Source organism: Cebidichthys violaceus, unplaced genomic scaffold (assembly GCF_023349555.1).
Source record: "Cebidichthys violaceus isolate CVI_PGR_0920_01 unplaced genomic scaffold, fCebVio1.0.p SCAF_84, whole genome shotgun sequence".
Lineage (NCBI taxonomy): Eukaryota > Metazoa > Chordata > Actinopteri > Perciformes > Stichaeidae > Cebidichthys > Cebidichthys violaceus.
In genome coordinates this window covers 714109-735931 of record NW_027176969.1, presented here as the reverse complement: position 1 = coordinate 735931, position 21823 = coordinate 714109, and the positions used below count along the sequence as shown (strand labels likewise).

Sequence of the window (21823 nt, the reverse complement as noted above, 5' to 3'; positions counted from 1 at the left end):
CCCCTTAAAAAAAAAAAGCTCTCTCTCTCTCCGCTTCAAACGGTGAGTGAAGATGCAATAACCTTCACAGAGCTCTCCATGCCAGACGTATCCATGTGGTTCAGGTCATCTAAAAATAGCAGACATCAGTCGGTGAGGGTCAGGGTCTGGCAGTGACAGAGAGTCAGGAGATAAAACACTGGTGCTCACCTACTGACAAGCTAAACACAGCACAGAGGACGCTCCTGCAGCCCACATTGATAAAGTCCAGTCTCAGGTCACACACACACACACACACACACACACACACACACACACACACACTGACTTCAGGTGTGTGTGTGTGTGACATATCAACTATACGCTCAGTGATCCCTCAGCTGTTTGTCCTAAGGAGAGATGTAGGAATGCTTCGTGTTAAATTCAACCAACTTCACATTGAATATGTAATAAGGCTGCATGTGATCATCCTCTACTTTGTTTGTAATTTTCCATATTGTGGCTCAGAGAGCATGACGACAGCCTGTGAGGTTTGTTATCTTGGAGTAGTGACTGAAAGCAATCAGTAGCCCATCACACACACACACACACACACACACACACACACACACACACACACACACACACACACACACACACACACACACACCCTCACGTGAGATATATAAATGGATAACGTCAGGAGGTTTATTGCATACGTGGGAAATGATTTATTTTCAGAGAACGGTTGGCGTGCTGCCAAGTTTTATTCGCGGTTGACTGAGGGCAGGTTTATTACAGAAAAGGCTTTCTTGGTCGTTAACGGAGCCTATAAATTCAGGGTTTAAGGGAATTAACATTCTATTTGTATTCAATATCCAACTCCAAGCGACACCTGCATAACTGGCTGTGCAGGAGTATTATTTGTGTTGGCTATAGGCTGCGTCGCCTCTGACGGTGTAGCAGGTTGTCAGACGTGAAACGAGCGATTCATATTTCATGCTGGTTGAGCAAGTGTGTTGTTGTGAGAGAAGATGAGGCCAAGCAAAGAGAAAGTGGAATAAATGTTGTTGTTTTTGTTTTCGATTAAAACTTATTTTATTAAAATAAACTATTTCGAGAAAAATTGTTTGATATGAGCTGTAAATGTATTTGTTTTTTTGTCATATTTGCAATTTTCAGTAGCCTTTCCTCCGATTTATTTACCTGGTTTTGGTTGTAACATTGTTAAACAACACGTTAAATCCATACATATAATCTGTAGTACGCCTGAGGAGAGACACGTCTAATTGAGCCATTTGTTTAAATGCTGTAACCTACCAAAATAGTATAAATGTAAATGTACAGTGTAAATTCTGTGTAAATCCATGCTACATATCCATCAATAATGAGGGGAAAGCCATGTTATAATCACACGGATCAGAAACCTTTTGATTTTCGCCAGTTTAAAAGGGGTGTGTGTGAATCGAGGATCTCGCTCACTGATTGGCTAAAGCGCGGTTTAACAGACGTCACTCTTCCCAGATCTCAACGCTGATTGGACGCCACTCACTTTCAGCTCAACTCGAGCCCGCAAGCGCAAGAACTCAAGAAGCTGCGCCATTCGCGTACCTTTTTACGTTCATTTAAAGGCGGAGCGGCCGGTCGCGGCTCTCCAGTGTACGTATTTGTCGTTGGAGAGCTACCTTTTCGGCAAGCAGGTGAGGTCAAATGCAGAGGAAAAGAGCGGAAGAGCGTTGCTGACAGGTGGAGGAAAACACTTTAGCTTTAAAGCTAGGAAAGGACAAATGGAGGCGAATAAAACGGAGCTGTCCGAGAGCCTCGTAATATGGGTGAGTTGTTTTTTCCTTCTTAACGTAATGGGAATGTGTCGCGTGACACAAGGAACTACGGGTGCGATACGACATGTAACGTTAACGTTCGGTAACGTTACGTGAGGAGCGTTGAGGCACTGCAGGCTAATAAATATATAAAGTTAAAGGTACAAAGACAACAATTTCCTTCAGTTTAGTCGATCCTCGTCGGATATAGAGTTATAATCCAATTAACCGGGATATATGGAATGTCTCCCGGATCCTTATATAAGTGATTAAATGAAGCTAACCAGTAATAGTTAGCCATAATGTATCTATCGTAGCGGTGCTGCGCCTGCACCTCTTGGTGGGTGTGTGGATCCATGAGCGTTGGGTTATTAATAGGCTGATTAGATCTCGTGTCGGCTTCATCTGACGTCTAAATCCTCTGGCTGCATCTAAGCCACGCGAGTTACCTTGTTGACCAACAGAGTCACGGTTTCTACTCTAAGTTACAGGTTAGAACGTTAACCCGCGTGCTTCACTTTTTAAACACAGAATGTGTTACTATGTGCTTAGAGGACAAACATGTCTGCGTCAAAAAAAATACTTTAAAATATAAATATTATTTTTTACACTTTCACTGATTTACATTTTTAAAAAAATAGAAAACGTGATACAGATGAGCAGCCTCCTCCTCTCCTCCTCCTCCCTCTCCTCCTCTCCTCCCTCCCCTCCTCTCCTCCTCCTCCTCCCTCCCCTCCTCTCCTCCTCCTCCTCTCCTCTCTCCCTCCTCTCCTCCTCCTCCTCCTCCTCCTCCTCCTCCTCCTCCTCCTCCCTCCCTCCCTCCCCTCCTCTCCTCCTCTCCTCTCCTCTCTCCCTCCTCTCCTCCTCCTCTCCTCCTCCTTTCATCCCTCTTCTCCTCCTCCTCTCTTCCCTCCTCCCCATCCCCTCCTCCCTCCTCCTGTCCTCCCTCCTCTCCCTCTCCTCCTCCTCCCTCCTCTTCTCCTCCTCTCCATCCCCTCCTCCTCTCCTCCCCTGCCCTCCTCATCTCCTCTTCTCCTCCTCCCCTCCTCTCCTCCTCTCTCCTCCTCTCCTCCTCTCCTCTCCTCCTCCCTCCTCCTCCTCTCTTCCGTCCTCCTCCTCCTCCTCCTCTCCTCCTCTCCTCTCCTCCTCCCTCCTCCTCCTCTCTTCCGTCCTCCTCCTCTCCTCCTCCTCCTCTCCTCCCCCCCTCCTCTCCTCCTCATAACTACTGAATATTCATTATCAGAATGTTGTCCCTGTTTATATGTTTGTTTACATAATGCCTCTGTGTTTTAATGCCAAACAACAACACAAACATTGAATTATAATCTGGATACAAAGTGGTTTTAGTTTAATCTATAACTATAAATCAAACATTATTAGTAAATGCATATTTTGTATTTATTATTGTTGTTGTCGTTATTATTATTGGCACATTATTATTATTATTATTATTATTATTATTATTATTATTATTATTATTCATGTTTAGTTACCAGTATTCTCCATGTTTTGTGCCTCTCAGCTGCAGACCTTCAACACTCCTGCGCCCTGCAGAACGGTGGAGGAGCTGACCACTGGAGCAGCAATATCACAGGCACTGCATCAAATGTGAGGACACACACACACACACACACACACACACACACACACACACACACACACACACACGGTTATGCAGGTCTGCCCCATTAATCACGATATCTGGCGACTCTGCAGACGCATTGTTTCTTTACCCCCAGTCCTGGTTTAGCTCAAATTAGAGTTAATTAGAGAAGTCCTGTGCGGCTGATCTGTTCTCCCCTCTGTGTGCTGCAGAGACCCGGCATGGTTCTCTGACGGATGGCTCGGCCGGATCAAGACCGATGTTCATGATAACTGGAGACTGAAGGTACGAGCAGCGCGGTCGTCCCCGTCCCCTCTCTGTCCCTCTCTGAATCCCCCTCTGAATCCCTCCCTGAATCCCTTCCTGAATCCCTCTCTGTCCCTCCCTGAATCCCTCTCTGTCCCTCCCTGAATCCCTTCCTGAATCCCTCTCTGTCCCTCTCTGTCCCTCTCTGTCCCTCCCTGAATCCCTCTCTGTCCCTCCCTGAATCCCTCTCTGAATCCCTCTCTGTCCCTCTCTGAATCCCTCCCTGAATCCCTCTCTGAATCCCTCTCTGTCCCTCTCTGAATCCCTCTCTGAATCCCTCTCTGAATCCCTCTCTGAATCTCTCCCTGAATCCCTCCCTGAATCCCTCCCTGAATCCCTCCCTGAATCCCTCCCTGAATCCCTCTCTGAATCCCTCTCTGAATCTTCTTGTTTGCTTCGACCCTCAACACTAACCTCCTTCCTGCCCAAAGGGTGCTTCTCCTTCTCCTGGCTTAGCCCCCACTCTGACCCCGCGCTCTGACTCCTCTGGTGACATGTGTACATGTATGTCTGTCCAAATATATGTCGTCTACGTTGTAACGTCATTTGAGAAACGTAAACGCACGCCATTCTCTCTCCCTCTGTTTGGCTCTGACTGTGTTTTCCCTCCACGATGCCCTCTTTCACATCAGACATTTTGACATGCACAGGTGTGTATTCAATACAATGAATGGCGGCTGAACTGCATTGAGGTGACTCAGCGTTTTGCATGCTGGGCTTTCTGGGACACAAGAGTAGAAAACAACCATTAAAGGTTCTCGATAGTCAGAGCAGAGGGATTGTCTCCATATGGAGACGACTGAGCCGGAAGCTAACAGCGCTAACAGCGCTAACAGCGCTAACAATGCTAACAGCACTGACAGTGCTAACAGAGCTAACAGCGCTAACAATGCTGACAGAGCTAACAGCGCTAACAATGCTGACAGTGCTAACAGCGCTGACAGAGCTGACAGAGCTAACAGTGCTAACAATGCTAACAGCGCTAACAATGCTGACAGAGCTAACTCTGCTCTGAATATCAAATTTAGCACATTTAATGTTATTAACTGGTCAAAATGTCTGCTGTGAAAAAAAGGCATATTTCCACTTGTGTGCATTTAAAAAGTCTTGATTTCGTCACGGCATGATCGTCCATTATGTTTGTTGTGAGTTTGTCCTCTCGGTCCTGACTCTGAACTAAGTTGATAACATTTTACAATCTTGTGTGTGTGTGTGTGTGTGTGTGTGTGATCTCAGATGAACAACCTGAAGAAGATCCTTCAGATGGTGGTTGACTATTACAATGAGGTAGGTCACACGGTATCCTCCCGTTGACAGGGAGTAGGTGAGACTCTCGTGTGTTGGTTCAGTCCTCGTGGGAGTTGCAGTCTGTTTACGTAGCTCAAAGCCCCAGGAGCCGAGCAGTTGGGATCAAAACAAGCGTCAAGCAGTTCGAGCCTGCTACTCAAAACAGCCACTCATTTCTATATCTAATTTTCTAAAATAACACACAGTTAACATGTTAACTCTACTCCCACAGCTGTTTGCAGGCTGAGCTCTTAAAGTCACAGGCTGCTGTCTGTCTCTGTTCCGTCAGGTCTTAGCCCAGGAAATGTCAGACTTCCGTTTGCCAGATCTGGCCGTGGCGGCCGAGCATTCGGACCCCGTGGAGCTGGGCAGGCTGCTGCAGCTCGTACTGGGCTGCGCTGTCAGATGTGAGCGTAAACAAGGTAGATGGCTGCATCCGTGTCTCACACACACACACACACACACACACACACACACACACACACACACACACACACATACCAACAGATACCCGATGGTAAACGTGCGTTGTACAGCGCAGATAAGAGAGGGGATTGTTCCTGTTGGGTTAAGGCCCGCGAGTGTGAACAGTGTTCGGTTATTGCCCTGCCAAGCCTCGGACAAAAGCAGAGCCCGTCAGACGGCCCGCTCTGGGAAATCAATGACTGCAGTGTTACGTTTTGGAAGTGCAGGAAACGCACTAATAAACCACGCAGTGGATGAGTGTCTCTTCTCCTTCTGTGGACAGAATACATTCAGATCATCATGACGCTGGAGGAGTCTGTGCAGCATGTTGTCATGACAGCCATCCAGGAGGTCAGTCCATCCGATGTACATTTTAGTAACTTTGAGACTTGAACTGTGTGAGAGAGTGAGGGACTGTGTGTGTGTGTGTGTGTGTGTGTGTGTGTGTGTGTGTGTGTGTGTGTGTGTGTGTGTGTGTGTGTGTGTGTGAGAGAGAGTGAGGTACAGTGTGTGTGTGTGTGTGTGTGTGTGTGTGTGTGTGTGTGTGAGAGAGAGTGAGGTACACTGTGTGTGTGTGTGTGTGTGTGTGTGTGTGTGTGTGTGTGTGTGTGTGTGTGAGAGAGAGTGAGGTACACTGTGTGTGTGTGTGTGTGTGTGTGTGTGTGTGTGTGTGTGTGTGTGTGTGTGTGTGTGTGTGTGTGTGTGTGTGTGTGTGTGTGTGTGTGTGTGTGTGTGTGTGCGCGTGTGTGTGTGTGTGTGTGAGAGAGAGTGAGGTACACTGTGTGTGTGTGTGTGTGTGTGTGTGTGTGTGTGTGTGAGAGAGTGAGGTACACTGTGTGTGAGAGTGAGGGACTGTGTGTGTGTGTGTGTGTGTGTGTGTGAGAGAGAGAGAGAGTGTGAGTGTGTGTGTGTGTGTGTGAGAGAGAGTGAGGGACTGTGTGTGTGTGTGTGTGTGTGTGTGTGTGTGTGTGTGTGAGAGAGAGAGAGTGAGATCCATTAACTCAGTGGTGTTTTGTCCTCTTCAGCTCATGAGTAAAGAGATCATGGTCCCGTTTGGAGCAGAACTGTCGGGGGACTTGGAGCATCAGGTCAGTTTTATCATGACAGAGACTAACGGGCAGATCTGGCTTTGTTAAAGCCAGATCTGCTGTGTAGTTAGACGTGAATTTAAACTTTTTTTTTTTTTTTTTTATTAAATTTGATGAAAAAGTCCCCCACAATATGACCCGCCCCCTCCGTCACTCCATCCTGGCCTGAGTGTTTGAAAGCCTTCTGAGACTTGTGACCGGAGCGCTGCAGCACTACAGTGACTGAACTGTGTACCTGTTGGTCCATTCTGCTTTTCCTTCATGTGTGCAGCTGAAGAAAGCTCTGGAGGAACTCACTGAACTTCTAGCAGAGAAGGAAGCGTTAGCCCAACGCTGTCAGGAGCTGGACATGCAGGTGAATACAGGACTTTAACATGAATAACATTAATATGATTTATCCACAGCAGTCTAGTCGGTTTGCCGATAGTCCGATATCCGTGTCTATGCACACGTGTGAGCCCGGCTGTGCTACAGTATAAACAGGAGTTGTGTAATTCGCTGTGATGCTTGGCTCCATTGTCTGGAGCTGCTGTGGCAGAAGGACTGTGGGGCTTAGAGTCTGGGCTCGGCCGGTCCCACCACAGTCCCACCGCACAGACCGCTCGTAGCCCAGGCTCTGATTCAACTGTTCAACTGGACTCTCGACAGATCGATTTTGTTCCGGCGTCGCTCTCGTCTCTGGCCGCAGCGAGGTGAGTCCGACGCGGCCCGACCGTTCGGCAGAACTAAAACCCCGTCTAAAACCCAGCCGCTCAAACGTTTACCCTAACTCCGCTAACAGTCGGCTCAGTCGGGACGAGTCGCGCAGTGTGTGTGTGTGTGTGTGTGTGTGTGTGTGTGTGTGTGTGTGTGTGTGTGTGTGTGGGTGTGGGTGTGGTGTTATTCCAGTAATTCACCCGGGATCAAGTTCAAAGGATTAGACAGTGGAGTTCAAGGTACGGCTGGGAAATAAGTCAGTATAGTTTTTCATAGATATTCAGTTTAATTCCTGTGATAACGATGATTATATCTTATTGTTTTGATCTAGTTTGTTGTCCCGTTGTACGCAGGACTTTTAAAACTACGGCCAGTTAATCTCAGACTAACGGTCACCGGTGTGTGGCGGTAAATAACAGGATGTAAATGATGGGCGACAAGTCAGAACTAACCAGCCGAGCATTAACATGTTTGCTTAAAGTGCGCTGTGTCTGTGCTCGTGCTTCCAGCATGGATTAACTGAACTTGTTTGCTTTAACAGCTGGGAGAGGAAGAGCGTCATCTCTAATGTGTCTTTTGGATGCTTTGCATGAACTAATTCACCGAAGACAGATTTTACGTCGCATGTTCTTCCTGCTGACTCGACACAAATATATATATATATTCCACTTTTTTAAACGGATAGTTTGGGTTATTTAAAGTGGGGTTGTTTGAGGTACTGATCTATAGTCAGTGTATTAAGATTAGATCCATCTCTATTCATGTGCCAGAGATTGATTAAACATTAAAACAGAAGAATAAGACGGAGGATGGAGGCAGTAGAAAAACTATTAAACTAAACTTAAACTACCAGTTTGTCTGTTTCTCCAAACTGGGGTTATTCCATCCACTATCTACTGTAGCCTGTGGGTAAGTACCTCATACAACCCCACTTCAAAAAACTATGTGAACGATACCTTTAACTTTTGTTAAAACTGTGTCCTTTGCGAGGATGTCTCTAAAGCGTGTCGTACCTGGACAGGTGGCTGTCCTGCAAGAGGAACGGAACAGCTTATTGGCCGAGAACGACGTCCTGACGGACCGAGCCAATCAGCTGGACACGTTCGACGACCCGAGCACCCCCTCGGGGAGGAAACACAGCCAGCTGCAGCAACAGTTGGAGGCGGTGCAGGAGGAGAACTTCAGGTGTGGGCCACGTCCCCCATCCCCCCCCCCCCGACCCATCGTCGCGCTCGCATAACTCCGAACGATCACGTGTGTTTTTCGCGTCTTTCAGGCTGGAGGCCGCCAAGGATGACTACCGGATCCACTGTGAAGAGTTGGAGAAGCAGCTGATCGAGGTGCAGCACCGCAATGACGAGCTCACCGGCCTGGCAGAAGAGTCTCGAGCCCTCAAAGATGAACTGGACGTTCTGAGGTCTGTGCGGGTTGATCAAGCAGTCTCCTGAGCCATGCATGCATGCATTCGCTCATTCATACCTCTTTGCTATTGCTCTCGTATTCACATCCTGTAGGAACTGCTCTGACCGGGTGGTGATGCTGGAGGCCTCGGTGGACACGTACAAACGTAAGCTGGAGAATCTCGGCGATCTGAAGAGGCAGATGAAGCTGCTGGAGGAGAACAACATGACCTACATGCACAACACCGTCAGCTTGGAGGAAGAGCTGCGCAAGGCCAACGCTGCCCGCGCACAGCTGGAGACCTACAAGAGACAGGTGAGCCGAGGGGAGCGTTCACACGTTCACAACGGTACAGAGTTCATTTAAGGTATGTTGCTGTTATCGGTTCGCTGTCTTGTCAGGTCCAGGAGCTACACATGAGGTTGTCCGAGGAGTCGCGGCGAGCGGACAACCTGGCCTATGAGATGAAGAAGTTGGAGGAAAAGCACGAAACTGTGATGAAGGAGAAAGAGGTGAGGCGGCTTATGAAATGAGTCGGCAGAAGGATTTTTATTATTTGAATGTCTTTCTGTTGCACTTTCCCGACGCTTTTCAGCGTTTTACGTAAAGCTCTTTGAATTGCCTCCATCAGAGGACCATCATCGAGAGAGATTCTCTGAAGGAGATCAATGAGGAGCTGCGATGCACTCAGGCTCAACAGCACCAGCTCTCCCAACCAGGTGTGTGACTGGACGGTCCTATATCTGACAAGTCAGGACTTCCATATTCTAAAGCGCAGAAACTTCTTCTTCCCGCAGGGATCCTTCCTGCTAGCAGCCCCAGCCATGAGAACCTGGCAGCTGAGTTAATACCCATTGAGTACAGGTAAGAGACACTGATTCTGTCAACGTCGACTGTGTGTGTGTGTGTGTGTGTGTGTGTGTGTGTGTGTGTGTGTGTGTGTGTGTGTGTGTGTGTGTGTGTGTGTGTGTGTGTGTGTTGCTGACCCTTGTACGCTCGATTGTTCAGAGAGAAGTTCATCAGGCTGCAGCATGAGAACAAGATGCTGAGAGTGCAGCAGGAGGAGTGTGAGAGGGAGAAGATCGCCGCGCTGCAGAGCCAGCTGGAGGACGCGCACAAGACGCGCAGCGAGCTGGACACCGAGAACAGGTGAACGCATTCACACCCGTCCCTCTGTCTTCAGGACCCGAGCTCCGACGACGGAATTCTTCTTATTTCTCTCTCGAATGAATCGCCTTTTTTTGGGGGCTTTATCGTATCCCAAAACTCCCCAAATTTGCCATGCATATCAGGACTAGTGAAACATTTTATATTGTATGGGTCCCACGCTGGAGTATGAGAGAATTGCTCGCTAGCGCCCCCTAGAAGCTGGAAAGGCAAGCCCCCTCAGCCCGTACGTCCAAATGACTTCCAATGTTACAGACATAAGCAACTGAACGAGCCTTAAACCTTAAACTCAGCCTACTAAAACTTTTAGTCTGTCCACTCCGGTGTCATGTTTCCATCACTGCCGATCAGAGCCGGAGCTGGTCAATAAAGACACGTGACGACTGTAGAGTCATTTGTCCTTTCCCACTAAAGACAAAAGTTAATGTTAGTGTTTTTTTTGTCTCTAATCTCGTTAATATTTCCGTCCTCTTCCCTGTGATCAACCTGCAGACTGAGTCGAGAGCGGATCAGCGAGCTGCAGCAGCAGGTGGAGGACCTCCAGAAGGCTCTGCAGAGTCAGGCGGCCAAACCTGACGATGTGAGTGTGTGTGTGTGTGTGTGTGTGTGTGTGTGTGTGTGTGTGTGTGTGTGTGTGTGTGTGTGTGTGTGTGTGTGTGTGTGTGTGTGTGTGTGTGTGTGTGTGTGCCCGGAGCGCTGGCACACACACACTCACACAGTTAATCTTATTAAGCTGTTCAGACTTTGTGCTGTCATGGAGAGAAATCACATTAGTGCATGTTTTCAGAGAGAAAGTTAATCTTATTTAAATGTCCTTTTTTTTTTAACATTAACATTTTTTCTTCTTTCTTTTTTTCCTCAGTCGAACCTGAAGAGGAAACTCGACGCGCACATGTAAGTGTGACTCGTGTGTCGGCCCTTGTTTTTAAAAGATGAAAGCGCCTGTCCTCCAGTAGAGGGAGGTAAAGAAACAACATGTGTCTCCTCAGGGTGCAGCTGAACGAGGCTCAGGACGAAATCATGAAGAAGAAAGAGCTGCTGGAGGACCTCCAGCCTGACAACACTCAGACCTGTAAGAACACACACTCAGCGTTCGCTCTCAGCGTCGTTATCACCGCGGCGACAGTGTGACTGTAGTGAAAACCTCTGCGTGTCTTCCTCTAAGCCTTGAAGCTGGATGAGCTGAACGCTGCTCTGAAGAAGAAGGACGATGACATGAGGGCCATGGAGGAGAGGTACAAGATGTACCTGGAGAAAGCTCGCAATGTGAGTGAAAAGATGATTTATTTATTTTGTGTTGATATTCTGGTTGAGTCCAGTCGTGTTGATCTGACTTCAGAAAGGTCCTTCTTGTTTGCGATGAGAGGTTTAAGGATGAGGAAGAACGTGAGGTCATTGTTTAACTAATATCTGATTGATAACGGGACATTTTGTTTGAATGTAATTGTTTATGAGTTGTGTGTATCGATAAATGAACTTGTGCTTGTAGGTTATCAGAGCGCTGGATCCTAAACTGAACCCAGCCACCGCTGAGATCCAGGCTCTGAGGAACCAGTTAGCGGATCGGGACAAGCAGATTCTCAACCTGGAAGTAAATCAGCCGTTTTACTCTGAATCACAGTAACGACGTGCATTATTATGTTTTATGTTTTAAAGATTTCAAACTTGACTGGTGTTTCATTGGTTCGTCTCTGCAGCGTCAGTGTGAGCAGGCCAAGCTGAGAGAGTATGAGGAGAAGCTGATCGTCACTGCGTGGTACAACAAGGTAAAAGGAGTTCATCCTGCTGTTTTCTGACTTTAGTGTTCAGTTCAGTCACAGGGAGGTCTGTGGGGGAACCTACAGCCGCCTTCACAATAAAGCCTCGGTGTCTTTTTGCCTTACAAAACAAAGACACCGATTCCCGGTTCCACGTTACGACCTTCTGACTTCCTAACGAAGAAAGAGTGGAGGCTCTAAACGTGTCTTGTCTTGGTCCTCAGAGTCTGAACTTTCAGAAGCTGGCGATCGAATCCCGTCTGGGCGGCCGCACCTCCTCCATGCTGTCCCCCGGCCAGTCCTTCCTGTCCCAGCAGCGGCAGGTCTCGAACGCCCCGCGCCGGGCGCTTTCCATCAGCGTGCCCGCCTCTACCTCCAAGTAGACCTCGTCGCAGAGTCCCACGTCTCACCTTCTTACTCAGTCAGGGGACGAAGTACTCTCCCTCGCTCCCTCCCACCCGGTGAGCACTACAAGTGACCTTAAACACACCTGAGCTCGGGGAGGGGAGGGGCCACGGATCAAGGAGCGCCTGCTGATCGAACGCGACCCGATCGGTCACAAACCCGAGACTACAGCACACTGTCCCACACAACACGGGCCACAGGCGGTCCTCTCGTAGAACAGGAACCAGCACACTGTCCCGACCCTCCTGCCCTGTGCGTCTGCTTTATGTTTATACTTCATAATCAATATAGCCTTCAGTCTCCTTACAGCCGTTCATGATGTGAACAGGAATGAGAGGAATGTTTAATGAACGCTTCACTATTTTATTCTGAATTACAGCCCTTAATATACATATAAGAATGTGATCATTTTTAAAAAACTTGAATTCTGAACTAGCTTCAGATGATTGTGGATTTATGGAAAAGTAAACCATCACTCTATGCAGTTACTGGAGCACCAACGCAGTCATCCTGCAGACTGACGAAAAAAGACAAACGGATGTCTTTGAGAGAATGATCGCTGTATTTGGCGCTGGCCGCCAACTGCTTTAAAGCATCAGTCACATGTTCCTCTTTTCTTTTTTTTTCTTTTTTACTAACATAGAACAAGCTCATTATGTAAAGCTTTGAGAATCAAATAAATCACATTGGAGTAATATTTCATCCCCAACACGACCTTTTCTAGATCAACTCCTCACCGTTTGTTACTTCAAGCTCTTAAAGAAATCGTTGTTTTTCTCTCATGCGGTTAACAGAGAATCTAAAGAATGAATTGAAGTCAATGGAGGTCTTTATCAAAACTTTATCAAAGCGTCTGTTGAGGAACTCTCACACACCTTGTGCTGTATAATCCAAGTCTCATTCATCCAGTCGTACGCTCACTTATGCCCAAACACATCTTTGCTAACCTGCGGCCCCCGTTTACCTCCATTCATCAAGACTTCTATTTTCGCCTATTTTGATTCTCCGGAGTTCACTTCACGAGTAACGGAGATACAAAGGGTCATTTAGTGGGAGAAGTACTCCTCTTTTAAGCGATCGACCTCTGATCCCACCCGAGAGGATCAGGCCTACTGTATCGACATCACGCATTTTTCTCTATTCCTAGAGTGTGATCCTTCCTGGCGCTCTAAATGAAAACTGGCGAGCCTCATTCATTCTGTCTCGAATCTTTTATTTAGTGAGAAATCACATCTGTGAAGTTGTGCAGCTGTAATGTAAACGCAATTTTAACACCGGCTTCTGACCGAACCTGCAAATCGTAGTTTTGAATTACTCTCGTCGATATTGTATTTAATCACGGCTGTGTTCAGGCAGTGAAGAGTGAAGAAGGGTTTTCTTTGATCTTGTGGGTTATTGGCTGAGTTAAATACGAGACGGGTGTTGATTACCTCGTTACTCTGTTTGTGACCTGTGTGTGTGTGTGTGTGTGTGTGTGTGTGTGTGTGTGTGTGTGTGTGTCGAAGCGCTTTTAATTTCCTTTTTGCGGTGGACGATTCTCGTAGATTGCCGATTTCAAATGTTCATTTGTATGAAAATAAGAAGTACAATCAACTGTAGCGTGTGTGTGTGTGTGTGTGTGTGTGTCTGTGTCTGTGTCTGTGTCTGTGTCTGTGTCTGTGTGTGTGTGTGTGTGTGTGTGTGTGTGTGTGTGTCTGTGTCTGTGTCTGTGTGTGTGTGTGTGTGTGTGTGTGTGTGTGTGTGTGTGTGTGTGTGTGTGTCTGTGTCTGTGTGTGTGTGTGTGTGTGTGTGTGTGTGTGTGTGTCGAAGCGCTTTTAATTTCCTTTTTGCGGTGGACGATTCTCGTAGATTGCCGATTTCAAATGTTCATTTGTATGAAAATAAGAAGTACAATCAACTGTAGCGTGTGTGTGTGTGTGTGTGTGTGTGTGTGTGTGTGTGTGTGTGTGTGTGTGTGTGTGTGTGTGTGTGTGTGTGTGTGTGTGTGTGTGTGTGTGGTGTAAATGAAGAAAAGTGAGAAAGGCATTGTGAATTTTCAGGAATTCAACATTTAAAGCCTTTTTGGTTTTCTTGTGAATAAGTAAGATCAATTCTTTTTTTTCTTTTTTTTCTAAGACTGTGTTTTTCGTTCAGTAGCATATCTTCTGGTTGCACATCTATCCCATTCTAGTTCTATCTCCGGAACACTTTGAGCAACTTTTGTCCAAATCTGGCACAAACGTCCTCTTGGATTTAAAAAGACTGATTTGGAATTAGGAGGTCAAAGGTCACTGACCTCACAAAACACGTGTTCGGCTATAGCTCAAGAATTGATACGCTAATTATGACATTAAACGGATGAAACGATGAAGACATTTTGGGCAGAGATATGAATGTAAACTGCTACTTGACTGGTTGGTTGAGGCAAATAACCGTGATTCTAGTTTTGTTTGTTTCATTTCTTAAAAATACTTTAAATGGTTTTTTTTCACTTCTGATGTCTTAATAATCTTAAGAAGGTAAAATCCACGAGTCTTTGAAAGGGTGTACTTTAAATAATATGCTATTATATTATCATGATGTCATTAAAAATGGTTTTAAAATGACAATAATATCGTTTATTACTGGGCCTAACTGTGAATGAGAAGATATGTTGGTGAGTTTTGCTTGCTGGTTACAAAACAATGTTATTATTTGAACAATAATAACTGATCACATGTCACACATTATGTGACAAAGCATGCTATAGCTGCCCTTCTATAGAACATGTATTTATGCCACCATCAGCTCCAGCATGTCTCTACCAGACTCTAAAAATGTCAATAGAACATAGTTGTTTGAAGATGTATATTATGTTTTTGGTTTTACTGCAGCACACACACACACACACACACACACACACACACGTGTATATATAGATATAGATATAGATATAGATAGGCTAGGTTGCAGGAGTCAGCGGGCTCTGCTGTAGATCTTGAAGGGGTACGGTGTGCGCGTGGCTCCGATGATCCCCTCTGTACTCAGCTCCACTCCATCCAGCGTGGTGAAGTTCAACTTCTGAAATAAACTGACGAAAAAGAGAAACAGCTCCATTCTCGCCAGGCGTTCACCCAGACACGCACGTTTCCCTGGGAAAAGGGGGGAAAGCAGAAATGCACAAGAATGAAGGCGAGAGAATGTGAAATATGTCCTCGTATAATCTTATTATTAAGCCAACATTCTCTTCATTTTAAATAGTTTCTTCCGTTGTTGTTCAAATTTCTAAAAGTCGATTCTTTCCGTTGAGTCTGGACACTACAGGCTATTTTAGTTCCATATCTTCTTTGGACTATGGAAAGAAAAAAAAAAAAATTCAAAAATCAATACAGGTGTTTGTTTTACTACTTCGTCTATTTGCGTCTGTAGATTTCAAATGTTAGCATTAGATAATGCCTCACTTGCATATTTAAACATTTCAGGAAACTAATACAAAAAAATCGACTGGGGAAGTTTCATGGTGATGGTTATGTTGTTTGTTTGTTTTTTAACCCTATTCTTCAAAATGTCTGTCATTTTGCAAAACATATCTTTGAAGAAATAAACCTCCACTTCAGCAGCTCTTCCATACACCAAAGGTTAAAGCTCCGTTCCTCTCTATGCTCTGAAGGTTTCTACTGAGGGGTTTGTTCACATATCATTCATAGCCTGATTTATAGTACATTTTAGTCCCCAAAAACATGATGAAAAATGGATTTTATTTTGTATGGCAGTTGACATTATGTTCTGATGGATACAAAGATATTTCCAAAATTCCCTTTGTAAAAACCTTTGACTCTAAATATGTCAACAAAATTAAATCCAATGTTCAGATTTCTGCTCTGGAAATGTATGCAAATTAGCACACATTTAAATATGCAAATCTCCATTTGCATATTTAAACATAACATTTAATATAAACACATGTCTACCCTGTTCCCCTGTAGTGTCTCCCCTACAGCTCTCGGTTACATGTGAACGTTACCTGCAGAGAAAGGTAAAAACGCGTCCCTCCTCACAAACTTCCCCTCAGCATCCAGGAAGTGTTCCGGGTTGAAGGCCTCAGGAGTTTCCCATTCAGTCTTGTCAAACAGCACAGAGGTCAGGTTGGGCATCACCGAGGTTCCCTGCACGACACACACACACACACACACGCACACACACACACACACACACAGAGAGAGACCACAAATCAATTTGATATTGTTCAAACAAAAGGCTTAAGTAGAGATCCGTGGATCGCACGGCCACAGCTGATAAGGTGTGATAAGGGCAAGAGTCAACAAGTGGGTGTTGACTCTGTAAAGAAAGCTCACCACGAGGTCACAGGTTGTGTTTCTACACTATGTAAGCTGAATGAATTACCGGTTATTTGTCATGTCAGGTGTTCATGTTCTCTCATTCAGTTCAGGGGTTTGTCTGTACAGCATGTCACCACTTCATCAATCTATCCCATTAGACGTTTGTGTGAAATTGTCACAATTAACTGAACGTATTTATTCTTGAGTTATGTTCCGCTGCTTTATACAGTTCAGTACCGTCTTACAAAACAACAAAAAGTATTTTGGCGTTTTTCCCCGTTTTTTCTTCTTCTTTGATTATAAAGCTCCAGGTGATGTCAGGACATTCAATATTTATATTATATTTATTAACATTAGCCTACATTTACATATATATATATATATATATGACATCACAAACTGCACACAATTACACATTTGTTTTCTATTAAATGCATAATGCACCTTTTACCCTTGAAGCCCTCCTACTTGTATCTAAAAAAAGCTGAAATCCTCGATTTGAACAAAGCGATTCGGCGTATTAAATGAGCCATTAACGTTTCTTTAATGGCTCAGTTTCGTCAACATAAATTAATTAATTTTGGGCTTTCCAACGCTCTGGAGCAGTTGGAAAAAAACCCAACGCAGGAATCTAATTCTACTAATAGTACAAAAGTCTCATATGCAGACTTTTGTTTAAAGTATCCTCACAATCCCCGCTCTGTAGATCACCTTGGGTATGAAGTAACCGCCCAGCATCGTGTCCTTGGCGGCCATTCTGAGTCCATTGAGAGGAACAATGTTTCCCATCCTCTGGATCTCGTGGATGACGGCGTCTGTGTACGGCAGGTTGGGTCTGTCCGCCATCGTGGGCTGCCGGTTCTGTCCGATCACTCTGTCTATCTCCGCCTGGACTTTGTCTAGGAAAATATGAAATATCCAAATGTTTAATTTGATCAATTAACGTGGCGTCTTTTGATCTTACGCATGTCTCCGGTGTCTGTTGATCTACTTCTTGTGCTGCTGCTGCTGCTGCTGCTGCTGTGGGACTCTTATCTGAACACCCACCCTGGATACCAGGGCTCCTGATGAGGTAGATGAGGCCCCACTGCAGGGTCTTCGAAGTGGTTTCGCTGCCAGCCAGGAACAGATCCAAACAGCACAGAACCAGGTTGCCGTCGTCGAAACCCAACTCGCTGTTTCTGTTGTGCTGTTGAGCAAAGCGAAGGGACGGACATACGGTCGATTAGCTTTTTCTCATCTCGTACACATTGATTGGCCCGAGTCAACATTGCAAACGCCATACTTTCTCCTCTATCAGGAAGATGTCGATGTAATCTCGTGGGTTGCCAGGGTCCAGGTCCAACTTGTGCCTCTCTACCTCTCGCCTGATGGAGGCCTCCAGCGATTTGACGCTGCTGAAGATGCCATTGTGAGGCCCCGGCAGGTGTTTCATCAGAGCTGGGAACGCGTCATACAGCTGTTTGGAAAGTAAATATGGGACTCATTCAGTGGCGTTGTTTAAGATCTCACTTTAGCTCACAATATGTTCTCACTTCAACTTTCAATTGACAAATCGGACTTGCATAAAAGACAATGATAATTAGATATAATCGAGTGTTTTGACACGCTGGTTCTGATCCATGTCCTGAATGCCTTTAGCCATGTGAGGTCGCCAGTTGTGTCTCTGTGCGTCTTACTAGAGCCCATATGGAGCCCTCCAAATAGGCCACCTCCGTCAGATTCTTCAGCATGCTCTGGAAGTTGTGGTCGCCGTAGTCAAACCGTCTCCCGAACACTATCTGGCAGATGATGTTGGCCACAGCACTGTTCAAGAGGGGCACCGGGTCAAATGGCTCACCTGAGCAGAAAGATGAATGTCTGGGGTGTATTCTTGCTTTTTCATTCTGTTACGTTTTGTACTCTTTTCTGTTTTTTTTTGTGTTTTTTTTAGCCAACCTTTCTCCTTCTCCATCGCCTCCCGCAGATGATGACTCTCCTCGCAGATGCTCTGCTCCATGGAGCTCTTGGCCAGGCCGAAGGTACGTAACGCGGCCATGGCGAAACGCCGCTGTCTGCTCCACACTTTCCCATTACTGAAGAAAAGCCCCGCTGAGACAGAGGTGAACCACACGAACATTGTTAAGGGTAGGGATCAGGAGGCAGGTTGACTTCTTTAATACCGATGTGCTGCATGTTCGCGTGATTCACCTGAATTCCCGGAATAAATTCTGGTCACCATTGGGCTGTAAGGCCGGTCCACGAAGTTGTCGGCCTGCGTCACTATGGCTTCTTTCACGATCTTCCACCCAGACACAAACACCGTTCTGTGGCTTCCCAGACGTATGCAGAACACATTCCCATAAACATCAGCCAGCTGTGGATGCAGGAGCAGAGAATAAGTGGCCTGTTGTCTAGCATGTGACTCTGATAAGATGCATATTTCAAGACAATGGTTTCTGTGACACTGACAAACCATCAGCAGGTTTTTACCATTGTTTTCTATATAGAGTATATATCTTCTTTCCACCTTTCCACACTTCCTCATAAAATGCAATTTGTGATCTTACCTTGGTTAAGTAAATGTGAGGCTGCTTAGATTCAATGTTGAATATGTTTCCCAAAAGAGGGAGAGATGGTGGTCCCGGGGGGAAATTGGGTGGATCCTTATTGTTCCGAAAATACGCCGCAAGGAGAACGGCAAGAATAAAAAGCAGCATTCCCCTCAGATCAAGCCACGGAAACAAATCCCACAGCCACATAGTGAGGCAGGGAAGACGAGCAAGGGACTGATGAGGATCGCTTAGCTCTGGTTTACTCTGCTGACTCACAACTTCTGTAGATAGAATGACCTTTGTGTGTGTGGCAGAGAGCGAGGACACACCTCCATTCACCAAATACAGAGTAAGAATAAACTGAAAATTACACACCGTAACAATAGCCTTTCAGCTGCTGTCCCATAATGCTGAATGCATAATGTCTCATCCTGCCCAGTAAAAGAGAGAGGCTCATCAATCACCCAGAAGGCACTGTAGCTGACGCTGAACCGGCGTATAAACGTTGCCATGACAACACCGGAAGTTGAGTTACACGATTTTGTATTGTTATTTAGTTTATTTCTGCAATTGTAATACATAACGTTTACTGTAATTTCGGGTACCTTGTGTTAAACTCGTAACCGTTTTGTCCTTGTTTTACTCACGGTGATAGATGAGCTTTTTTGTTATTGTAACGTGACCATTAACCCGGAAGTTAAGCGGAACTGAGCAAGACGAGAAATGGCGGGTGAAAACGGCGAACTTTTTCTTTCCCGTATGTTATTCTACTACTGGTCCACCAGGCGAACACGGTAACGTTTATTAAGTTAACTCATTAAAGTACTGTTATACTTGTTGTAGGTGATGAGAGACAGAGTATTTGTTTATTTGTTGTTTGTACATGAAGCTGTTTTGTGTCTTCTAGTTTTCACGGTGTTCCATGAGAGGACAATAATAAACGTGAACATCAGTAAAAAGCGTGGACTCTTTTAAGTTTGAGTTTATGGTCTTAATCACTAGTTTAAGTCTTTTTCAAAACAGCATGATTTTTTTTAGTGAGACAATTTGTCTAACTTCAGATTAGATTTTAGAGGAAATGGTGCATAGTTACGATATCATTTCACTTCAGGTTAATAACAGACCACCTCAAGGTGTCACTCAGAGAGAACCAGAACATTCTGATGTAGCATTTCAAAATTAAAGCCCTTCAAAATCGCATGCATGAGCTAACTTCAAATCACATTCATGAGACAATTTGTCTAATTTCAGATGAGAATTTAGAGGAAATGGTGCATAGTTACAAAATCATTTCACCTCAAGTTAAAATGAAGTAATTCATTTTAGAAAAATCAATTTCACTGAATTGCCCTGCAGCTTTAAATTCAGTTCATTCATGTGTGAAGTGATGTCAATCAAAAAAGCCACGATATTATATTTTTCTCATCTTCTAACAAGATAAATGTGTGAGCATGGACTTAATGTGTGGTTATTAAACTACTTGTTTCAGCCCTATTATCTCTGTTAACATCATAGTTGGTCAATGAATTCATGTGTTAGGATTCTGATCATATTCTCTTGGGTTTATTTTCTGGGTCTTCATTTCAGATGTGAGTGGGTACATTTGCTCAAAAGAGTTGTGCTTTGTCTCGTAGTGGCGCTTCAAATTACCGCTTTTAATAATTGCCACGGTTTCTGAACATATGAGACATACTGGTTTTAAACTGTCCGTGGGAAGAGTTAACCTATAAGAGTCTGTTCATTCTTGTTTAAAGATTCTGGTCTCTCTGACCACTTATCTCTCTTTGGAGAACGTCATGTGAAACAACTTCTCTGACTGGCGTAATAATTCTCCTACTCCTCGTTCTCTTTCCTCGTCTCCCCCGTGTGTCTACATCTCACTCGAGTCAGGAAACTTGTCAGAATACCCATATTTGATTGGCTGAGCTGCGTCACGTGATGTGATTTACGCCGTAGAACAAGTGCCGTAAAGGCTGGAAAAGCTGCGCCGGTTAAAATAAAAGCGCTCCGTCAAAATGTAATAATTATCAATTATCTATCGGTATCACTAATTATCGCGGTCCGGATATTAGTGACCCCTGCTCTATAGGAGGCATCCTGATCAGATGCCCGACTGTTAAATCAAGAGTTTTGCCTTCTGGCTCAGCTCTAACTCCCTCTTCCCCATAACAGTCCGCTACAACACCTGCATCACTGCTGACGCGAAACCAAACTGCCTGTCCATCATCTCATCTCATCTTCAACCGCTTATCCGGGATTGGTTCGCGGGGGCAACAGCTCCAGCAGGGGACCCCAAACTTCCCTTTCCCGGGCCACATCAGCCAGCTCTGACTGGGGGATCCCGAGGTGCTCCCAGGCCAGTTTGGAGATATAGTCCCTCCACCTGGTCCTGGGCCTTCCTCGGGGTCTCCTCCCAGCTGGTCGTGCCTGGAACACCTCCCTAGGGAGGCGCCCAGGTGGCATCCTTACCAGATGCCCGAACCACCTCAACTGGCTCCTTTCCACGCAAAGGAGCAGCGACTCTACTCCGACACCATCACGGATGACCGAGACCATCACGGATGACCGAACTTCTCACCCTATCTCTAAGGGAGATGCCAATCACCCTCCTGAGGAAACCCATTTCAGCTCCGATTCTCCGGCCAATCTCACGTTCCATTGTTCCCTCACTCGCGAACAAGACCCCGAGGTACTTGAACTCCTTCACTTGGGGTAAGGACTCATTCCCTTCCCGGAGTGGGCAATCCACCAGTTTTCTGCTGAGAACCATGGCCTCAGATTTAGAGGTGCTGATCCTCATCCCAACCGCTTCACACTCGGCTGCGAACCGATCCAGTGAGTGCTGGAGGTCACAGCCCGATGAAGACATCAGGACCACATCATCTGCAAACAGCAGCGATGCAATTGTGAAGAATTTAAAGTTAAAAAGCAATGTTAGTGTGTTTTAATAATCACTCCTAGTGGTGGATATAATGTTATAACATGTTTGTTTGGAAAAGTGTTAAAAAAAATTATTATACTTTTATACTTAAAAAGTA

At 45.5% G+C, this 21823-nt stretch overlaps 2 protein-coding genes across 2 annotated transcripts; one reads left to right on the top strand and one right to left on the bottom strand.

Annotated features, from left to right (window-relative positions):
* The first annotated feature begins 1601 nt into the window (after positions 1-1601).
* hook1 (hook microtubule-tethering protein 1) lies at positions 1602-12650 on the top strand. Its single transcript, XM_068702470.1, has 22 exons — positions 1602-1790; positions 3301-3386; positions 3594-3666; positions 4924-4974; positions 5264-5396; positions 5723-5790; positions 6465-6527; positions 6799-6882; positions 8245-8408; positions 8500-8640; positions 8738-8939; positions 9026-9136; positions 9256-9343; positions 9422-9488; positions 9633-9773; positions 10284-10371; positions 10654-10685; positions 10781-10863; positions 10957-11057; positions 11281-11382; positions 11489-11557; positions 11773-12650. The coding sequence occupies exons 1-22, from the start codon at positions 1746-1748 to the stop codon at positions 11929-11931; spliced, it is 2151 nt and encodes a 716-aa protein (XP_068558571.1). The 5' UTR covers positions 1602-1745; the 3' UTR covers positions 11932-12650.
* Positions 12651-14877: 2227 nt separating this feature from the next.
* Positions 14878-18992, bottom strand: LOC137866513 (cytochrome P450 2J2-like). Its single transcript, XM_068702471.1, has 9 exons — positions 18801-18992; positions 18442-18607; positions 18190-18342; positions 17931-18091; positions 17537-17710; positions 17299-17440; positions 16963-17150; positions 15936-16077; positions 14878-15063 (listed from the first exon to the last, which is right to left on the bottom strand). The coding sequence occupies exons 1-9, from the start codon at positions 18990-18992 to the stop codon at positions 14888-14890; spliced, it is 1494 nt and encodes a 497-aa protein (XP_068558572.1). The 3' UTR covers positions 14878-14887.
* Positions 18993-21823: the final 2831 nt, after the last annotated feature.